Here is a 20077-nt window from a genome sequence, read left to right as displayed (position 1 = left end):
AAGGTGGACCAAGAGAGCAGGAAATTAACAAACAAAGCTTACATAAACTTTAAGCAACTCTCAACATGATGACTCAAAAATCATCAGAGATATGAGCAATGTGAATCAATTGAGTATTACCTTCCTGCTACCAGGAGGAGCTGGGTCAAAGATCCGGGTCTGCATCTCACTCGGTAGAGCAGAATACACAGGGAGGATGATTAATTCAGGTACATCAGGACCCAGAGACTTCATGCGTTCGTACAAGATCTCACAGGCAGTATCAATCTCTTCCTGACCAGTCAGAAAAACTAGGATGTCTCCTGCATAGAATAAGTAGTGGCATTTAGGTAGGAAACGAACAAAACCAAGTCAACCACCAGCTGGCAATTACAATTTTCATGAAAATCCTGCCCTTCAAGAGATCAGTTATAGTGGTGGGTAACGGACACATTCATAGCCAGGCACATTAGTCTAGGAGTAAAACAGTCCCATCCTCTCACCTGGTGGTTCAGTTAAATGGATCTGCATGACTGTGATCAAACTGGCATCCAAGTAATCTGTTTCAGGTTCTTTAGTGTAAAGAATTTCCACTGGATATGTTCGGCCTGGAATGGTGAAAATGGGAGCTTCATAGAAATACTGGGAAAATTTCACAGCATCTAACGTGGCAGAGGTAACAATCAGCTTCATATCTTGCCGTTTCTGTACTGTCTATTTTTTAAAAAAAAAAGGGGACTCTGGTCATATTAACACACAACCAAAAGATGATGGTTTTCACACCCTATTGTGGGACTGATTATCTTCCCCCAACTTCCCACCAAGCATGCTCCCATCTGCTGGAAGACAGCACCACCAGGAGCTGTCTAGGTACCTTTTTCAACAATCCAAAGAGCACATCTGTGTGAATTGTTCTCTCATGAGCCTCATCCAACATGATGATTGCATACTGAGTAAGGTCGGGGTCAATCAAACATTCCCTGAGCAACATCCCATCTGTCATGTACTTGATAACTGTTTCCGGACTGGTGCAATCTTCAAAACGAATAGTGTAGCCCACCTGGAATTGGCAAGAAACAAAACCTCATACTTAAACCCAAATTTCCTTCTCACTACAATCTTCAAGCTGGTTACAACAGGATATCCAGGTCAGATGGTTGTCCTGCATAGTCAGACTCATTATTTTATTTTATAGTAGAGGAACACAGTAAAATTCAGATCTCCCAGTTATTTACCAGGCCCTTCAGTAACAGCTTTCTTTGGCCTCTTACCTCTTGTCCCAAGCAACAACCAAACTCCTCAGACACTCTTTTGGCCACTGACATCGCCGCGACCCTTCGAGGTTGTGTACATCCAATTTTCCCCCTGGATGTGTAACCTGCCTCAGCAAGGTACTGTGTGATCTGTGTTGTCTTCCCAGAACCTGTCTCTCCAATAACAATCAGAATCTGATTGTCATGAACAGCCTAAGGTGCATTAGAAACAGATAAGAAAGTGTTAATGAATTCTAACACCTCCGTCTCAGAGAAACTGACTGACTCAGTGGCTGTTTGAACATTCTAGCTTATGATCCAATGCTAATTTCACATAGTCCAGTTCACTTAGCACAATGTCCTGACAAATGAGAACTCTGTCCTAGTTCCTAGGTTCAAATGTTTTCACTTTTCATAGTAAGACATGGATTTTTAAAGACTGACAAATCATACTGCTTTAAGTATGTCTCTCCCATGTTTTGAAAACCATCTTGATTCCCACATGCTCTCTCCTCTTTAGGAGAGTTTCTTCTCCACTTGGCCATAAAATAACTTCTCACCTGAACAAGCTGCTCTTTAAGTTTGAAGATGGGGAGACTTTCCCTCTGCTCAATGATTGACAGCTGGGTCTTTTTACCATAAGATGCTTTGTTGCCCCCAAAGGCATGCTTCTTCCATTCTGGAATGTCATTAGGCATCATCCCAATGCCCCGCATGTTGGCAGCAATCTGCCTCCCATCCACTGGAGAGAGAAAAAAAACCACTTCTCTATACTGCCCGCAACCCAGGCTACAAGATTAACGTGACACATGCTGCTGCCTCAGTTAAACTGAAATTCCTGCAAATCTAATCATCAGTTTAGATTTCTTAAACTCTGGCTTCCTAGAACCAGGAAAACAAAGCTGACTGACTGTAAATATAAATGGCAACCACACTAACAGGCAACAGACTGCTTTGGTGACACAAAATGGGTAATCTTGGTTCTAGAAGACAAATGCTAAAACACCCTTTTTCTTACTCTCAACAGAAAGGTAGTGGGTTTGGATCTGTTACATACACTGCCTTGTCACTTCTGCTGTGTTCATTTGTTTTTGTTAACATTTTGTTTTGTTACAAAGAGTTCTATGAAAGACCAGTCATTGTTAACAAGTGTTTTTCAAATGCACAAATATATCTGCAATCTCTTCAATGCAGACATTCTCTCCATTTTTGTAGTTCAGTCACTTTTTAGTTGTGCCATGACTCTTCATGAGTCCCACTTGAGATTTCCTTGGCAAAGATACTAGAGAGATCATTTCCTTCTCCAGCCTCATTTTACAGATGAGGCAAACAGCGTTAAGGGACTTGCCCAAGGTCACACAGTTAGTAAGTGTCTAAGGCCAGATTTGAACTCAGGAAGAGGAGTCGTCCTGATTCCAGGCCCAGTACTCTACCCACTGTGCCACCTAGTTACCCCCAAGATGCATTATCTAAACCTACTTATGCTTGCTTATCCTAAATGACTTGTTCAAGATTTCCCATAAATGCACCAGAGTCTACCCAACACACAAGAGGCCTGTCTTGTTTTTTCCTGACATCAGTAAGATACCTATAGTATGCTCACATAACCCACTTGTCATTCTTCATGCCTGCTACATGATGACCAGCCTGTATGTTCCCATCATACATTTCACTGATGACATCTTTTACTCCTGTTCTTTCTTCACTGGTTATATGTTGAAGCCTACTCACATGTACTATGCACCAGACTCCATTATACTCTGTGTAATAATCATTTTCAATGCTCTAGAAATGGATCTATTTCCTGTCTTGTAGTCCTACTACACTGGTAGAATATCAGTAATAAAAAGATGGGCCTGTTTCCAGGAGAATTTTGAGATCCTTAAAGACACTATGCAATTTCCTGAAGCCAATCCAGGCTTCTCTCCTAGCCCAGATGCACATGTGTGTATGTGTGTGCACACACAAGATCTTCATTCACTTCCCTCCAATGTAGAGAGTCAGACTAAAACTCTTTCGAGGTTAGAGTTCTCTCCTGGGAGGCTTTGAAATGCTCCAGGACTGGCTGCAATCACAAGTGCTGAACAAAGGTAGAAGCCACTTTAGGACACATCACTCTCCAGGGGGAATCCCTCCTCAACCTGGACTCTGCCCTGGAGTTCCTCTAACACAGTGGCAAACACCTCTGACGAGCACACACCTCCTCATTTTATGCTCTACCTGATGTTTACGATGAGACAGTCACTGAATAAGTGACCGCTTATTTTTATTGTTATGCCATGTAAGGAATTTAGAATGATTTTGAATATGTAGATGAGACACCTTTCTGGAAGAAAGTCCTTAAGGAGGTATTTTCTTTTACTGAATCAAATGCTGTTTCACAATTTTTATAGCATTTGGGAAATGACAGTGGTATAAAAAACCTTCAAAAGAAAATGTTCAATTCCAGCAATAAAAACAAAAGTAGGTCCCTTGCCTATGGGACAAGGTAAATAAACATCTTCCAGAACACCATCCCCATCAACAAAAGCTTAGCTTCAGTTTTAATCATTTATAAATATGACCATATTTTAACTGAATGAATTCAACAAATGAAATTAAGGCCCGTCAAAAAAATAAGTGGTATTAATTTCCAACCTGAGCCATTTCTGGCTTTCTCCTAACCTTGGCAGCTTCAACAAGAGAATCCTTAACAGCATGAGCTCCCCCAGGGTCATACCATCAGGTAGAGGATCCACCCAGTGTTTGTTGAGTCCCATAGGAATGGAGTCCATCTCTGCTTCCCGCTGGGCCTGCTTGAGTTCTCTCCTTTCTTTGGCCAAAGCACTCTGCATCATTGCTGCTTGGGACAGGGAGCCATCAGGATTCTAGGAGACCGGGAGAAAAAAACTATGAGAATTCTCGATTGAGGTCCTAGCCCACCCTATTCCCCTCAATTCCTTCAATTCCCCCTATTCGACTTTAAGTTCCCCTAAAAGCAGGTACAGAAGCATAGCTAAACTGTCTCTCCCTCAGCACCTGTTCTGTACCCAGTAGAGAATGAGAAAAACTTTGCCAAACTGAGATGGGACCTACCTTTTAGTAGCAAAATGAACCTTTTAAAAGTGTTCTGAAATTTTAAGGCAATTATTCTATTTTTCATTATGACAGAAAATTAGGTAACAGCAATGACAAGCACATGTGAATGACACAATGTGCTAAAGGTTGGCACCTTCAGAATTCATTGGACTCTGACTTGGAAAATGTCTGGCTGCAGCATCACCTCCAAGAGGGATTGGCTTACACAGATAAAATAACCAGCTTCAAGCTTATATTCTCCCAGCAGCAGTAGCACTAGAGCTCTCAGTTCAGAGACAGTAAAGGGGGGGAGGTGGGAGTTTGCTCAGAAAACTGGTCAGAAAAGAGATTACAGTGACCCTTTGCTGGCACTGATAGGCAACTACTGCTCATATGCAGTTCTGGGTAGTACTTTCACCTGAAGAGGAGAAAGGACCCTTTCTGGGTAAAGACCAGAGCACAGACCACGAGAGCAGTAACCACACCACTCCTCAGATCACACCACCTTGGAAGCACTAAAAACTTACAGACCTCCAGAACTCAAAGTAGCACAAAAAAACCCGAAAGCTTGGCACAGGTGAGTTCAAAATCATAAAGTTCAAAATCAAAACATAGACTGCAAAATGAGCAAACAGCAAGAAAAAGAATTTGACCATAAAAAGTTACAACAGTGGCAGGGAGGACCAGGACATAAACTCAGAAGAAAACAATGTGCGTACACTCTTAACAGCCACAGAGTGTGATGACTGACTTTAATAGACTTAACCCTTCTCAGTAATGCAAGGACCTAAAACAATTCCAAAGGACTCAAGATGGAAAATGCCAACCACATCCAGAGAAAGAACTATGGAGTCAGAATGCAGAGCAAAACAGATTATTTTCTTTTTTTGTTGTTTTTCTTTCTCCTGGTTCCTCCCATTCTTTCCACTTCTTCTATACAATGTGTAAATATGTTTAATAGAAATGCAAATGTAACACCTATATCAGATTACGCACTGTCTTTGGGAGGGTGGAGGGGAGAGGGAGAAAATTTTACACTTACGGAAGTGAAAACTAAAAATAAATAAATTCACTTAAAAAAGACAACAATATGAAAACAGCTGCAAGCAAAGCCTCAAAGAAAAATGATAATTGGACCCAAGCGCCCCCCCCCCCCCCCGCCCCAAATTCCTGGAACCCTTCAGGAAGGGATAAGAGTGATAGAAGAAAAGTGGAAAAAGAAATGAGTGATGCAAGAAAATTTTAAAAAGAGAATTAACAGTTGGTAAAAGAGGCATAAAAACTTACTGAAGAGAAGTAGATAGGTCAAATGTAAAGAGGTACAAAAGAAGAAAATTTAAAAAATCAGAATTGGGCAAATGGAAGCTAATGATTCCATAAGACATCAAGAAATAATACAACAAAGTCAACAGAATGACAAAATAGAAGAAAATATGAACTATTTCACAAGAAAAACAACTGACTTAGAAAACAGATTGAAGAGAGATCACTTAAGAATTATTGTACTACCTGAAAACCATGGTTAAAAAAAAAGCTTTGACATCATATTTCAAGAAATGATAAAGGAAATCTACCCCCGGCATCTTGGATCCAGAGGGTAAAATAAAAACTTAAAGAATCCACCAATCTCCTCCTCAGAAGAAATCCCCAAATGAAAACTCTCAGGGATATTATAACCAAATTTGAGAGCTCCCAGGTCAAGGAGAAAATACTGCAAGCATCCAGAAACAAATAATTCAAATATCAGACCCACAGTCAAGATCATATAAGATTTGGCAGCTTCCATATTAAAGGAGCAGAGGGCTTAGAAAACAAAATTCCTAATAGCAAAGGAGCTAGGATTACAACCAAGAATCACCTACCCAGCAAAACTGAGTATAAATCCTTCAGGGGGGGAAACGGACATTTAATGAAATAGAGGACTTCCAGGCATTCCTGATGTAAAGACGAAAGCTGAACAGAAAACCTGACATTCAGACACAACACTTAAGAGGAGCATAAAAAGGCAAACATGAAAGAATCATATTGAATTCAATAGAAGTTAAACAGTTTATATTCCTATATGGGAAGAAGATACACATAACTTCTAAGAACTTTATCATTATTAGGGCAGTTAGAAGGACATAGACAGAGGGCATGAGAGTAAACTGATTATGTTGGGATGATCTCAAAAAATGAAGGTATGAAAAAGAAGGATGCAATGGGACAAGGGGGAAGAGAGGTAGAATAGAGAAATTTTTCTCATATAAAAGAGATGCACAAGGAAGAGCTTTTATAGTATAGGGAAAATGTGGATGTGGGAGGAGAGATAATGTTTGAACCTCACTCTCATTAGAAATAGTTCAAAGAGGGGAGAAATATACACATGAACACACACTCAATTGCATACAGAAATACATCTTACACAATAGGGAAATAGCATGAAAAGGGGATAAGAGACAGAGCTGGAGGGAATGATAAAAGGAAGGATTAAGGGAGGCAGTGGTCAGAAGTAAAACAGACTCCTCCTGAAGAGGGGCAGGAAAAAGAGAAAGAAGAAACAGAAGAAAACAGAATGGAGAAAAATGCATAGTAACTATAACTCTGAATGTGAACGAGATGAATTCACTCATAAAACAGAAGCAGATAACAGAAAACAGAACAGATTAGAAACCAGAATTCAACAATGTCATTTACAAAAGATACACTTCAAACCAAAATATAAAGTATTAAAATAAAGGGCTGGAGCAAAATCTACTATACTTCAGCAGAAGTAAAAAAGACAGGCAGCAATCATGATCTCAGACAAAGCAAAAGCAAAAACAGACCTAATTAAAAGAGATCAGGGAAACTACATTTTGCTAAAAGATATCATAGACAATGAATATCAAAAAAAATTTTATAGCAAGTTTCTCTGATAAAGGTCCCATTTCCCAAATATATATGGAAAAGAGTCACATTCATAAAAAATAAAGGGCATTTCCAAGTGATAAATAGTTAAAGGATATGAACAAGTAGTTTTTGGAAAGAAAAATCAAAGCTATCTAGATTCATATGAAAAAAATGCTTTCACTTTTGATTAAAGAAAAGTAAATTAAAACAATTCTGAGGCACCACTTCACATCCATCAGAAATGACAAATGCTGGAGGGGATGAGGGTAAACAGGTTCACTGACAAACTGTTGGTGGAGCTGTGAACTAGTTTAACCATTCTGGAGAACAATCTGGTACTATGCCCAAAGGGCTACAAAACTGTGCATCTCCTTTGATCTAGCAATACCACTACAAGGTCTGTACCCCAAGGGATCAAAGTAAAAAGACCTATTTGTACAAAAATATTTGTAACAGCTCTTTTTGTTGTGGCAAAGAATCTGAAACTGAGGAGATGCTCATCAGTTAGGGAATGGCTGAACAAGTTGGGGCATATGATTCTGATGAAGTACTACTGTGTTATAAGAAATGATGAGGGATGTGGTTTCAGAAAGGATATGGCACTGTACACATTAACAGCAATGTGTAATGATCATCAGAATGAATGAATGAAAGACATGGTTACTCTGATCAATACAGTGATTCCAGACAATTGCAAAGGACTCATAATGAAAAAATGCTATCCACCTCCAGAGAGAGAACTGATAAAACTCTGAGCACAAACTAAAGTATAATTTCTTGTTTTACTTTCTTTTGCAATATAACTAATATGGAAATATGCTTTGCATTATTTCACACGTATAATTTTTTTTTTTTTGCCTTTCCACAGTGGGTAGAAAAGGGGTGAGGAGGGAGAGAATTTGGAACTCAAAATTTATAAACAAAAGAATGCTAAAAATAAGTAGTTTTTTTGTGGGGGGAGACTATATTTTGTCCAATGAGAATGAAGCCCCCTTTGAGGTTTCCAGGTTAAGTCCAACATTTCTCACCTTAACAATTTTAATGGGACTCATGTCCATGCTTTGCTTAGTATGTCCTCTCAGGAACGGAGGCTCTTCCTCAACCAGTTCAATTTCCAGGTCTTCATCTAAAATCCCCACAAAATGAAGATTGAACAAAAGAAGAAACCCAGATTCTTTTCACCAAAACCTAGGTTACACTCATAAAAAGAAACCACCATAAATAAGGATATTGCCAAAGGCCTAAACAGTAATCAAGTTCAAAAGAAAGCAGTCTCTCAACTAATTGGTACCTAAAGGAATAAAAACAATTTCCTTCTTTGCCCCCTTCTATGCTCTTCACAGCACTGGCATACCTCTCAACCTAATTGCTTGTTGGTACTTTAAAATCAAGTCAACGATGTTGAAAATGCGTTTCTGAGAGTATTTACTTACCACTTTCAAAATACCTTTTTCTAACATAAACCAAGCTACAAACTGGATAATCCTATATACCTCAACTTGAAAATACCTTCTTGATTTTTTTTTTAGTCCAACAAAACCCAAGAGTTTGTTACCTTCCTCATCATCCACTTTAGGAAGGATTCCGGTTTCTTCATCAAAGTCTGGAAACTCTTCTTTGGAAAGTACATTGGCTGCAATCATCTATACAGAAGGCAAAAAGCATCATTTATAGTTAATCTGTATGGAAACTGACTGAGTGAAGGTGAATACACAACTTTCTAATGAAGAACTAAGGTCATTTCTCCTTCACCCCAAGAAGTCAGATACCTCATTATTTTATATTAGGTCTCTCTTTTTTTTTTTTTAACAAAGCCTTTTTAACCCTGAACTAAAGGTAATTTAAAGCTACTGGCAAAAATATATCAAACACTGGCCTCAGTAATTAACGGAAATCACCTACTAAAGCAGAGTTGGGCCAAACAGCAAAACAGAAAGAAATCCTTTGTTCTCAGTCAATTAGTAATTATGTTACCTTATATCTAAAAGAGAGATTATAATCTACTGAGGATCAAATGAGAGCATGCAGTTTGCTATACAAATGTGAGAGATTATTATTTCTGATTCTGCAGGGTTGCTGTCAGATTTGCTTTTTCTCCCACCTACATCTTTTCTGGAACCTGCTACTCCCACTTACAGGACAAACTGTTGGCTCTAACAGGATAATTAAAAACAAGAGAGGAAACACAGAACCTCACCTGTTTGATCTCCCATTTCTCAGGATCTGAGATTCGAGTGAGGCGTTTCCTTTCAAGAGTGTCATCTTCCACTTCTGGGGCACTGACAAGGGACAGGTGAGTAGGTCTATCAGGGTTCCTCATAGAGGTCTCCTCATTGGTCTCCCCAACAAGATTCCTCCGTCGGTTAGGGTTCAGATCTTCTCCTGTATCTTGATCTACATCCTAAGGCAAACAAAAACCTCTGGACTCACAATACACTCTCATGTTTTCAGGAGCTTTAGGTATGAAAGTGCCACCTCCCTTGCAAAAGACACCCTCTATTACACTGAATACCTCTCCCCGCTTTACCTTCATGCTCAGGCTGGTTTTAGTCCCAGTGAAAGACAGGACTTTCACCTTAACCCTCTGGCCTTTGCTCACAACATCAGCAACATTAGCTACTCGGCCTTCCCGACGAAGCTCAGAGATGTGAACTAAGCCTTCCCACCGTTTCCTGTGCAGGACAAAAGGAAGATGCAGAAGACATACCTAGCTACATAATTCCTAGAAATGTTTCTCCTCAAATGGTTTCAATTGTCATTAAAGCAAAACAAAAGGAAAAAGCTTAAATTCCAGTGGAAGGGACTGAGAGAAAATAAAACTTCCCAACAACAAGGGAAGTTAAGTATACTGAAGGAAGCTATCAAACCTTCCCTGGGAAGCATCTTAAAAAAGAAATGAACTCCATCTCCACCTATGTCTCAGTAAGGAAAGGGTTAGTCCTGTCTGAAGGAAAAGAAAGGGTGAGATGCCTTCTAGCAGGACATGCCACCTCCCAAAGTCTTTGAACAGATTAAAGAAGACTGAATGGATTAAAGAAGAATCCTCAATCAAACCATCTATACTTATTTTTTAAGTAAAAAGCCCAAGTGACTAGAAGATACTCTGCCCACTGCTGCAAGAGACATAAATGGCCCTAGATCTTACCTTAGTCCTTCCAGTTGCACAAAACACCCAAACTGCATGATACTCGTAACTTTGCCATTGTAAATTTCCCCAATAGAAGGCTCCTCAGGAGGAGGCCGGTCCACGTGTTTGTCTCGCCATCTGTCACTGTTCTTCTCCCCATATTTATCACGGTCCTTACGGTCTCTGATAGGACTTTGACTTCGGCTCCTAGATCGGTATCTAGATTTCCCTTTATTCCTATCTCGAGTCCTAGAACGTGACCTTGATCGAGACCGGTGTCTCCGTTTGTGGTCTCTGTCTCGGCTTCGACTCCGACTTCGTTTCTTCTTTTTTGCCCTATCACTATCAGAAAAAAAAATAAGTTTTAGATTAATTCAGACAGATCCCACCTAACAACACTGTTAACAGGTTCCACAAGGACAAGACATTAAAAGAAATAAAGTTAGAGGGGGTAGTTAGTTTCTAGCAGAAGACAAATACATAGTTTACAACAGGAACAATGTTATAAATGGATAACTGGCTAAATAACAGTACAGTGGGTTTCATAACTATATGGCTGTGAAACCTCTATATAAGACAGCAATGTTCTACATACCTCCATGTAAAATACCAATATTACAAAATAAGATGATTGCGATAACCTTATATAGGACATATTTATATATATATATAAGACACCAACCTATATGATGGTGAAAATCATAAATATTGGTACATGTCCATAACCCAAAACAAATCAGAAGACTAACATATACAAAATTTTGCTTTGTTTCTTGTTTCAAGACCTTTTATTTCAAGTTTTTTCTATTTTTCAAACTTCCCAGCATTTGTTCATAAATATCTGTTAGCAGGAAGCAGGAGTAGGTGGTCAAAGTGGCCAAAATGGTACAATCCTGAGGACTGGCCCAGAAATGTATTTGGACAGGACTGCCAAGGAGAACCTAGACCCAAAAATAAAACCCAAAAGATATACCGGTGTTCAGAACCTCTCTGCTTCTCATGTGCTGCAGCACTTGGCATCAGAGCTTCCAGCTCTTTGAGGACATCCACAGCTACTTTCACGTCATCTTCATCAAGCATGGTCTACAGGAACAACAGAGTAAAGAAACAACAGTCAGAAAATGAGCCAAAAACAATGGGACATTTCCACTGAAGTCCTGCTCCAAGTTTCCCTGATGGTAGTATGGCAATGACTGGTTTCAGACGTTGTATCAAAGAGAAGCACAAGCTCTGACAGGCCCTACTTTTAAGTAGGCCCTGAGATGTACCGTGTACCTTATTGTCCAAGGATCACCTTGTTGGCTAAGCTCAGAAATGCTCATCACCAGCAGTGAGCTATCAGGTTTAAATTTTTGTTTGGCCACAGAAACTCATGAAACCAGCTATTAAGACACGAATGGGTTGGGATCTGCCTGTGTGAAAGGAGTGTTCACTCTGATGAAATCATAGATCTTCTGACATACTGCAATAATATCGGCTAACATTTATATTAAAATGTTTAACCGATTCAAAAGCACACTGTTATTTTATATAATCCTCCCAACAACCTTATGAAGTTGGAAAGGCTGGAATCCTCTCATTTTACAGAGGAACTGAGATCTGAGAAGTTTGGTAACCTTGCTAGTAAGTGTTCAATGTTGTACCTAGAACGCTGTTCTTCTGACTCTCAGGTCACCATTCTTTCCACTACACCCATCTGCCCTAGGTTAGACTACAAAACCAAAGTGAAAAAGAGCCAGGAAAAATTTCCAACCTAACAAATGATGAGAAAGGACAAAAATGGAGCATCCAGAAGTAAAAGAGGCTCATAGTTATGCTGTACATTGACTATTTCTAGAATGTTCATTCTTGGAATCCAAGGCTAAGGGGGTCCTTGACAAAATGGAGGGAGCATAAAGGACAATCAGTATAATGAAGGAGATGGAAACCATGTCATGGGAATAGTTGAAGGAACTCTGAGGTATCTCAAAGAAGAAAAGACTTCAGAGAGGGCATGATGGCTGCTTTCAAGCATCTGAAAAGCTGTCATGTGGATGAGGAATTAGTTACAATTATCAAATGGGACAGGCTGCAGTATGAAGAAATGAGCTCCCCATCACTAACACTATGTGCTAGCCTAGAAAGGCCCGAACAGGATGTCAGAAAGATTACAGCATTGGAGGGAGGCAGAACTAGACAACTTCTGACTCTAAAATGATGTTATTCTAGATCTAGATGATGAACAGACACAAAAGTACTTAGAAAGTTTTTATGTTCTATACATCTCTGTAACACTTAATCCAGTTTTATCATTTTCAATGAATGGCAAATTTTTACCAACCTGTGACCTGAGAAACACACAATTATCCAAATGAACATGCTTTACTTCTAAAAATATCATGTATACTAGATTACTGGTTACTTTTAAAGCTATGTTAAACATTCCAAAGGTCTCCAATACATGTTCTCTTACTGCAGCTGACAAATCAGAACATCAAAAATATTAAACATACTATTAAACTAGACTATGTAACTAAACAAAAAGAAGTCTTACTTCATACATGCTGTTAAACATCAGTTCTTATAACTTTTCCATATCATTAACTGCTTCCCATGGTCCCTAATTTAATTAACCCTCATCAACATTTCTTAAGCTCTTTAACATTTTTACTTAGTATTTTCTAAAAATGAAAACAATAAAAACAAATGAAAACATCAGCATAAAAATTGTTAAAAACTCATGTGGTCCCAAAAGCTGGGCCTCAGAGGGTGTCAGTACCCGGATTGCAGGATTGTCTGGTCGGCAAAGGGCTGGGAAGAGGTCCTTGAGCTTTTCCTTTTCTGTCTTGAGCTTAACAACTGGATCTTGTTCCATAAAACAGAAAAGGAGGAAAACACACAGAAAAGCAGAGATAATCTTTTTAGTGATTTAAAAAAACCTGTATAACACTAAACATGAAATATGCATCAAAGTTTTCACCACCAAATCCAACCAAATTTCCCTAAGCAGAGGGGGTTTCTAAGAAATAGCTCTCTCTTCCCCACAAAAAAGTGGGAAAGGGAACATCCTCCTTTCCTGCCCTGAGGAAATAAAGAAGCAAATGATCCCACCTTATCACTCAGGCAGTAGCCCTGGTCACTCCAAACTGTAAACAACATGGGCTCAAAACTCTAAGAACACTTCTTCCACATGCCTGCACACCTATTTCCTGATCTGACAAAAGCACAAACCAAGGAAATCTATCCCAGCTAATACCTTCTATCTCATGTTCATCTCTTCATGTGCCTCATCTCTCAACAGGCCTGGAGGTTAGGGGAGAGAAGGATGGATGAATTCCTTTTTGACTCTAGGACAGGAATTCTTGCTTTACCTGTAGTCCCTGAACTAAAAAAAAAATTCTAGGATAATGGTTTCTTCTGTGTCCTATGTGTTTTGTTTTACAGTTTTAAACATGTCATTCTAAGGGATCCCCACATTTAACCAGACTGCCATGGGGCCCATGACACAAAAAAGTTAAGAACTGCACCCTCCCCCCACCCCCCACCAAACACGAAAAAAAATTGAACATGTCCCCAGTTTGAGGAAGATTGCCCCTCTACCATTAAAGTTTCCTAACTTGTCACACTGGAATCAATGTGTCTTCGCAGTGGTTCTCCCCATATATCCAACTTTTCTTTCCCCAAATTCCAGCTCCTCTCAGACTGATTAAATGGGAAAAAAACCCTAAAAAAAATTTTAAACTCTAAATGTTTCAAATTCTTGAAATCTCACCCACAAGTAAAACATGTTTATGTATGTGTATGTGTGTGTATATGTGAATGTATGTACATATATGTGTATATATATCATAAAGACTGACAACAAAATACTCAGATTAGGGAAGGAAGAAAAATTAAGTTTGTGCAACCGCATTATGTACTGCTTATTTATTAATGGCTTTTAGCACTCTGATTTTGCCTCAGGCAACATGGAAAATTTAAATAGCAGGAGCCTGTGCTCAAAAGTTCCCAACAAGATACCACTGAAACATGTTCTAGGATTCTAAGGGCTCTACAAGACACTGTGAGAGCCAGTTAGTTCAAAGCAGGACTTACCTTTGTTAGGAGAAGGTTTTGCTGGAGGCCGCATGGTCTGTATGAGACGTAACAAGTTGCTTATGAGAGAGTCCTTTGAAAGCAAGCATAGAACAAGAGTCTCTGTGTTTCTGTTCAAATATACTTAAAGAATGTCAAGGGAAAGAACATTTCTGCTAAAGGAAATATAAGTCTAATCTCCCCCACTAAATTGGAAGCTTCTCGAAAGCAAGGACTATGCCTTATTTATACAGCGCAAGTAATGGCAAGTAAAATTTAGGATCTGAAAGCCATGATCAAAAAAAGAGCCTAGACACCATCTTTCATGAAATTATTAAGGAAAACTGCCCTGATATTCTAGAACCAGTGGGTAAAATAAATATTGAAAGAATGCACCCATCACCTCCTGAAAGAGGTCTGAAAAGAACAGCTCCCAGGAATATTGTAGCCAAATTCCAGAGTTCCTAGGTCAAGGAGAAAATATTGCAAGCAGCCAGAAAGAAACAATTCAAGTATTGTGGAAATACAACCAGGATAACACAAGATCTAGCACCTTCTATCTTATGGGATCAAGGGGCTTGGAATATAACATTCCAGAAGTCAAAGGAACTAGAATTAAAACCAAGAATCACCTACCCAGCAAAACTGAGTATAATACTTCAGGGGAAAAAATGGTCATTCAATGAAATAGAGAACTTTCAAGCATTCTTGATGAAAAGACCACAGCTAAATAGAAAATTTAACTTTCAAATACAAGAATCAAGAGAAGCATGAAAAGGTAAACAGGAAAGAGAAATCATAAAGGACTTTCTAAAGCTGAACTGTTTACATTCCTACACAGAAAGATAATATTTGTAGCTCTTGAAACGTTTCTCAGTATTTGGGTAGTTGGAGGGATTATACACACATATATATAGACAGAGAGCACAGGGTGAGTTGAACAGGAAGGGATGATATCTAAAAAAATAAAATCAAAGTGTCAGAGAGGAATATATTGGGAGGAAAAAGGGAGAAATGGAACAGGGCAGGTTATCTCTCATGAAAGAAGCAAGAAAAGCTTTTTCAGTGGAGAAGAAAAGGGAGGAGGTGAGAAGGAAAAAGGGAAGCTTACTCTCTTCACATTTGGCTTAAGGAGGGAATGACATGCTTACTCAGTTTGGTATGAAAGTATATCTTGTACTACAGAAGGGTAGGGGAGAAGGGGACAAGTGGGGTGAGGGGAATGATAGAAGGGAGGGCAAAGGGGAGGAGGGGGTAATTAGAAGTAAACACTCTTGGGGAGGGACAAGGTCAAAAGAGAGAATAGAATAAATGGGAGGCAGGATAGGACGGAGGGAAATACAGTTAGTCTTACACAACATGACTATTAAGGAAGTCTTCTGCAAAACTACACATGTATAGCCTATATTGAACTGCTTGCCTTCTCAGTAGGGATGGTTGGGGAGGAAGGAAGGGAGAGAGGTGGGAATTCAAAGTATTAGGAATGAATGCTGAGAATTGTTTTTGCATGCAACTGGGAAATAAGAAATACAGGCAATGGGGTAGAGAAATCTATCTTGCCCTATAAGAAAAGAGAGACGATGGGGATAAGGGAAGGGAGGGGTGTGAAAGAAGGGAGGACATATTGAGGGAAGGGGTATTCAGAATGCATAGTGTTTTGGGGTGGGGGAGGGGAGAGATGGGGAGAAAATTTGGAACTCATAATTTTGTGGAAATGAATGTTGAAAACTAAAAATAAATAAATAAACATTTTTTAAAAGTCTGTTAAATGAGTTGAGTATACGTGTGTAGATGTGAAAAGGTTGCATGCCTGAGTTTAACACACTGAGGTAAAAGGCAGTACCAGACAATATGCCAACTTGCCAGACTGGCTGATACTAGTAGAGAACACTACGCTCTCAAATGTTCTTTCATGTTGCAAAATAATCAAATGAAAGAGTAGTCATGGAATTCTTTAGACAAGTTACCTAAAGTATTGTGCTTTTAAATCTCCTAAAAACCATTTTATTTTTCACAGTTTACAGCCACCTCTGTACAGTCTAAAAATGTGATTCTCTTCAGAAGAGCTAGATTACTGCATTCACATAATAAGGATGCAAGAACCTGCCACAAAAACTTAATGATGCAGAACCCTGTTTCATTGAAGAGTCCCAGGAAGCCAAATTAAACTGAATAAATGACTGCTTAGTGGCTTGAAAACATTACTCACTCAACCCACTTGATTGGTAAACACAAATCCCTGATCCTTCCCCCAAAAAGGGCCCCATTTCTAACTCAAAAGTAACCAATACAACAATGTGAAAAATCTAAGACCATACATACTGTGAATTCAGCACCATTTTTGGTGAGGGAAGCTTTAAATGTATCAAAGGTTGTATTTTTCTCAGCAAGACTGATCACAAATTCAGCTGTGAAAATAAAAGTGACATCAAAATAAGAATAAAACAGAGAAACTAAAGCAAGGAATCATTTCCTAGTACAATCAAAAGCACTAGATTTCCTTTAATAGTGCTGCATAAAAAAGATCCAGTGATAAAAACAAAAAAAAGATTTACCCTTCCCAGATTGTGTGCATTACATTCCTATTATTAATCTGTGCATGACTAGAAGCTGCTTTTACAAAATTGTTTTCCAGGTCTTCGGGTCTTCAAGTGCACTACAACTGGGAAATAACTATTGATTAGCCCCACAAACCTGAGTTCCTCACTCTCACAAAGCTACTAGATTGATAAACAATTACTCTGAACTGGAATAAGCTAGTGTCAGAAAGGGAACACCTAATATACTGTCTGTTTCCCATAGTTTCCAGCAATACTGAGTATACCCAAATTTGGACAAAGCAACATGAGAGAATGGAGAGTGTTAGACCCAGAGTCAGGAGTGACCTTAGTTTAACTCCTGGTTTCCGTCACTTACTAGACGTGTGCCCCTAGACAAATCATTCAACTTTATGCCTCAGTTTCCTCATCTGTAAAGTGGAAATAATAGTACTTGTATTACTTAAGTCATAGGGCTGTGGTGAAGAAAACACTTTACAAACTTATTAGTGCAACGTATATCTAAGTTATTTCCAACTCACACGGCCCAATCAGGTCAATCAGCCCCTAAACCACTACTATCTGGCTACCAAGGTAGCGGAAATTCATATATTTTGAGCTGTTAATGACCTTCAGAATATCCAAAAACTTTAACTAGGCTAACAAATGTCAGTCTGACAGACGGTCTAGTTAAGACATTAGCAAATTTTGTGTACCTGATTAGCAAAAAAAAAAAAAACCTACCATCTGCCAGGTAAATGACAACACCTCCCCTTACTACTTAAGGAAGGGGGGAGGGGAAGGGACAAGGGATGAGGAAAGGGGGCAAATGAACGAGGGGAGAAGGAAAAGGTCACACCCAGCAAGGGGCGTGAGCAGTCTGGGATACAAGTACACCAGGTAGCTGGAGGAAAGGGGGAGAAGCGCTGTGGACGTGGGTTTAGAGGGGATAATGTCCCCGATGGTGCGCCGCCCGATCCTTCGGTTTTACAAACGCAGAAACAGAGGCTGAGGGGACGTTACCGGTGCGCAGTCACACGGCCCGGAGTGACGGACACCACGGGAGGGGCATCCCGCCACGCCGGGGCCAGCTGCGTCTGTGCCACACTCAGGACGCCCGCGGATGGCCGGGGCTCGGGCTCCAGGATTCTCCCCAGCCCGCAGGCGGCGCTCACAAACGCACAGACTGACAACCCTCAGGAGCTCCTAGGCTGAGGGCAGGAAGGGGCTTCGCGCTCATCCCCTCCAGGTTACAGAGGAGGGAACTGAGACCCCGAGAAACCTGGCGGTGCCGGGATCCCGCCAAGGGCGCAGCCAGCCCCCGACCCCGGGGCCTCGGACTCCCGGCCCGCGGCTCTGCCCGAGGGGATTTCAGGGCCTCCCTCTCGGCCTGCTTACCCAGGTCCTTGTCGTTGATCCCCAGGTGGTTGTCCAGCTCGGTGCACACTTTAGACACGAGGGACAAGTACTCGAGCTTAGCGAGCTCTTCGGCGGGGCCCGGCTCGGCCATCGCGCACCGCGGCCTCCCCTCGACCTAAGACCGGCTGCTCCGCCCCAGCACTCCGGCGCTTCGCGCTTCTACTTCCGGGTCGGCCGCCGCCCCCGCTCCCTTATTTACCTTCCCCGAGGCGGCGCCCAATGAGCGCACACCGGAAGGACCGCGGAGAATGCACAGGAAGTGCGTGAGGGCCGTCAGCGCGGGGGCGGTTACGGCTCCCGAGCTGTCGGCGGCGAGATGGACGAGAGCCGGCAAGCTTCCAAAAGGTTGGCCGCACGTTTCCATAGCCGGGCTGCAGAGGGCACCAAAGGACCGCGGCGCGCTTCGTCTCCCACCCTCTCCTCCCACCCCGTCCCCCTCCTCTAGTGGACGCCGGTGCTGCGCAGGCGCAGCCCGAAGTGCTGCGCGTGGAGCGTGAGGAAGACCCCCCCCCACCCCCAGAAGGAAAACACTGGGGGAAGAGAGGGGAGTTACCTAGTTACTCGGGGGCGTCCCGCAGGCTGCGTCCTGCGCTCTCTCCCTTCTCTCCGCACTTCCTCCCTGTGTGACCTCCTCCACTTCCGTGGGTTGAGCCACCTCGTCCGTGCGGATGATTCCCGGGTGTACAAATCCAGCCCAGAAGTGGTTGTGCATCACCGAGAGGACGGTGCCGGGGACTACCCGAGGGCTGGACCCGGACTCCGCCAGACCTGGGGTCCAGCCCTGCCTGGGGCATCCACCGTGTGGCCTTGGGCGAGTCACCTAACCTCCCAGTGCCTCAGCGTCCTCATCTTTAAGTGGGGGTTGGCAGGGACGGTGTTGAGGGTCTCCAGGGCCCTCTCCTGCACCAGGTGTGATGCCAGGCACGTCACTCGACCTCCCTGGGTTTTCTTATCCGCACCAGAGGGTTGGACGGTGTCTTCCGGTTCTCCATGTACGCTCCTAGGACCATGGACAAGTCTTCATCTCGGTCGTCAGCATCCACCTCTCGGGATGTTGGAGAGGGTGAAATGAGAACACGGGCAGCGCACCGCGCAAACCTTAGCGTGCTGTAGGTGCCAGCTGCTGTTATTAGTGGACGATGGGCCAGGAACAGTGTTCCTTATCTTTATCTTCCCCCACAACACCCCTCCCTCTTCCAAACTCCCCATTTCTTCGGAAGGTACCACCGTCCTTCCAGGAGATGCACTATCAATTTCTTTTGCTCCTGAACCCAAAGGCTACTAGTCCTTTATATCCTATATACAGCTTTATGAATTGCTTTCCCCATTAAAATGTGACTTCCTGAAGATCGGGGACTGTCTTTTCTATTGTCACACAGTGCTAGGCACACTTAATAAATTCCTCATTCGTTCCAGTCATCCGTGTCTATAATCTGAGTCATCCTGGACCCTTGGTCTCCTTCACCCCACACATAAAAGTAATTGCCCACTCTTGTTTATTCTATCACCTTGGCATCTCTCACATCCATCCCCTTCTCTCTACTCATGGCAGCCACAATCTCCCTAGTTCGGGTCCTCATCACCTCTTATATGGAGTATTATAAAAGTCTCCTAATTGTTATGAAAGGCAGTGTGTTTGAAGGATAGAGAGCTGGTTTTGGAGCCAAGGAGATCTGGGTTTGAGTCCTTCTTCTGACACATACAGGTCATGTGGCCCTGGGCAAGTCCTCTCAGCACCTTGGGCAATTTTTTAATCCTCTAAATTGCAGAGGAGGATTGAA

General features: G+C 41.5%; 1 protein-coding gene and 1 long non-coding RNA gene across 2 annotated transcripts in view; both read right to left on the bottom strand.

Moving 5' to 3' along the window:
* Positions 1 to 18537, bottom strand: part of DHX8 (DEAH-box helicase 8) — a 29605-nt gene extending 11068 nt beyond the window's left edge. The window contains exons 1-16 of the mRNA XM_072646621.1: positions 18276 to 18537; positions 16663 to 16748; positions 14362 to 14434; positions 13046 to 13131; positions 11261 to 11370; positions 10306 to 10629; positions 9688 to 9832; positions 9358 to 9561; positions 8716 to 8803; positions 8189 to 8286; positions 3952 to 4099; positions 1793 to 1974; positions 1251 to 1445; positions 854 to 1039; positions 483 to 693; positions 121 to 302 (exon numbers count right to left, since the gene is read on the bottom strand). Of these exons, the coding sequence (XP_072502722.1) occupies positions 121 to 302; positions 483 to 693; positions 854 to 1039; positions 1251 to 1445; positions 1793 to 1974; positions 3952 to 4099; positions 8189 to 8286; positions 8716 to 8803; positions 9358 to 9561; positions 9688 to 9832; positions 10306 to 10629; positions 11261 to 11370; positions 13046 to 13131; positions 14362 to 14434; positions 16663 to 16748; positions 18276 to 18387 (2430 nt within the window). The 5' untranslated portion in view covers positions 18388 to 18537. The remainder of the gene's footprint in view (positions 1 to 120; positions 303 to 482; positions 694 to 853; positions 1040 to 1250; positions 1446 to 1792; positions 1975 to 3951; positions 4100 to 8188; positions 8287 to 8715; positions 8804 to 9357; positions 9562 to 9687; positions 9833 to 10305; positions 10630 to 11260; positions 11371 to 13045; positions 13132 to 14361; positions 14435 to 16662; positions 16749 to 18275) is intronic.
* A 9-nt stretch (positions 18538 to 18546) lies between these two features.
* LOC140528626 (uncharacterized) lies at positions 18547 to 18939 on the bottom strand. Its single transcript, XR_011975230.1, has 2 exons — positions 18850 to 18939; positions 18547 to 18667 (listed from the first exon to the last, which is right to left on the bottom strand). It is a non-coding gene; the product is annotated as an uncharacterized lncRNA (long non-coding RNA).
* Positions 18940 to 20077: the final 1138 nt, after the last annotated feature.

This window comes from Notamacropus eugenii, chromosome 2 (genome assembly GCF_028372415.1).
Source record: "Notamacropus eugenii isolate mMacEug1 chromosome 2, mMacEug1.pri_v2, whole genome shotgun sequence".
Lineage (NCBI taxonomy): Eukaryota > Metazoa > Chordata > Mammalia > Diprotodontia > Macropodidae > Notamacropus > Notamacropus eugenii.
The sequence above is the reverse complement of the archived record's forward strand: the minus strand, read 5'-3'. Positions and strand labels throughout refer to the sequence as shown.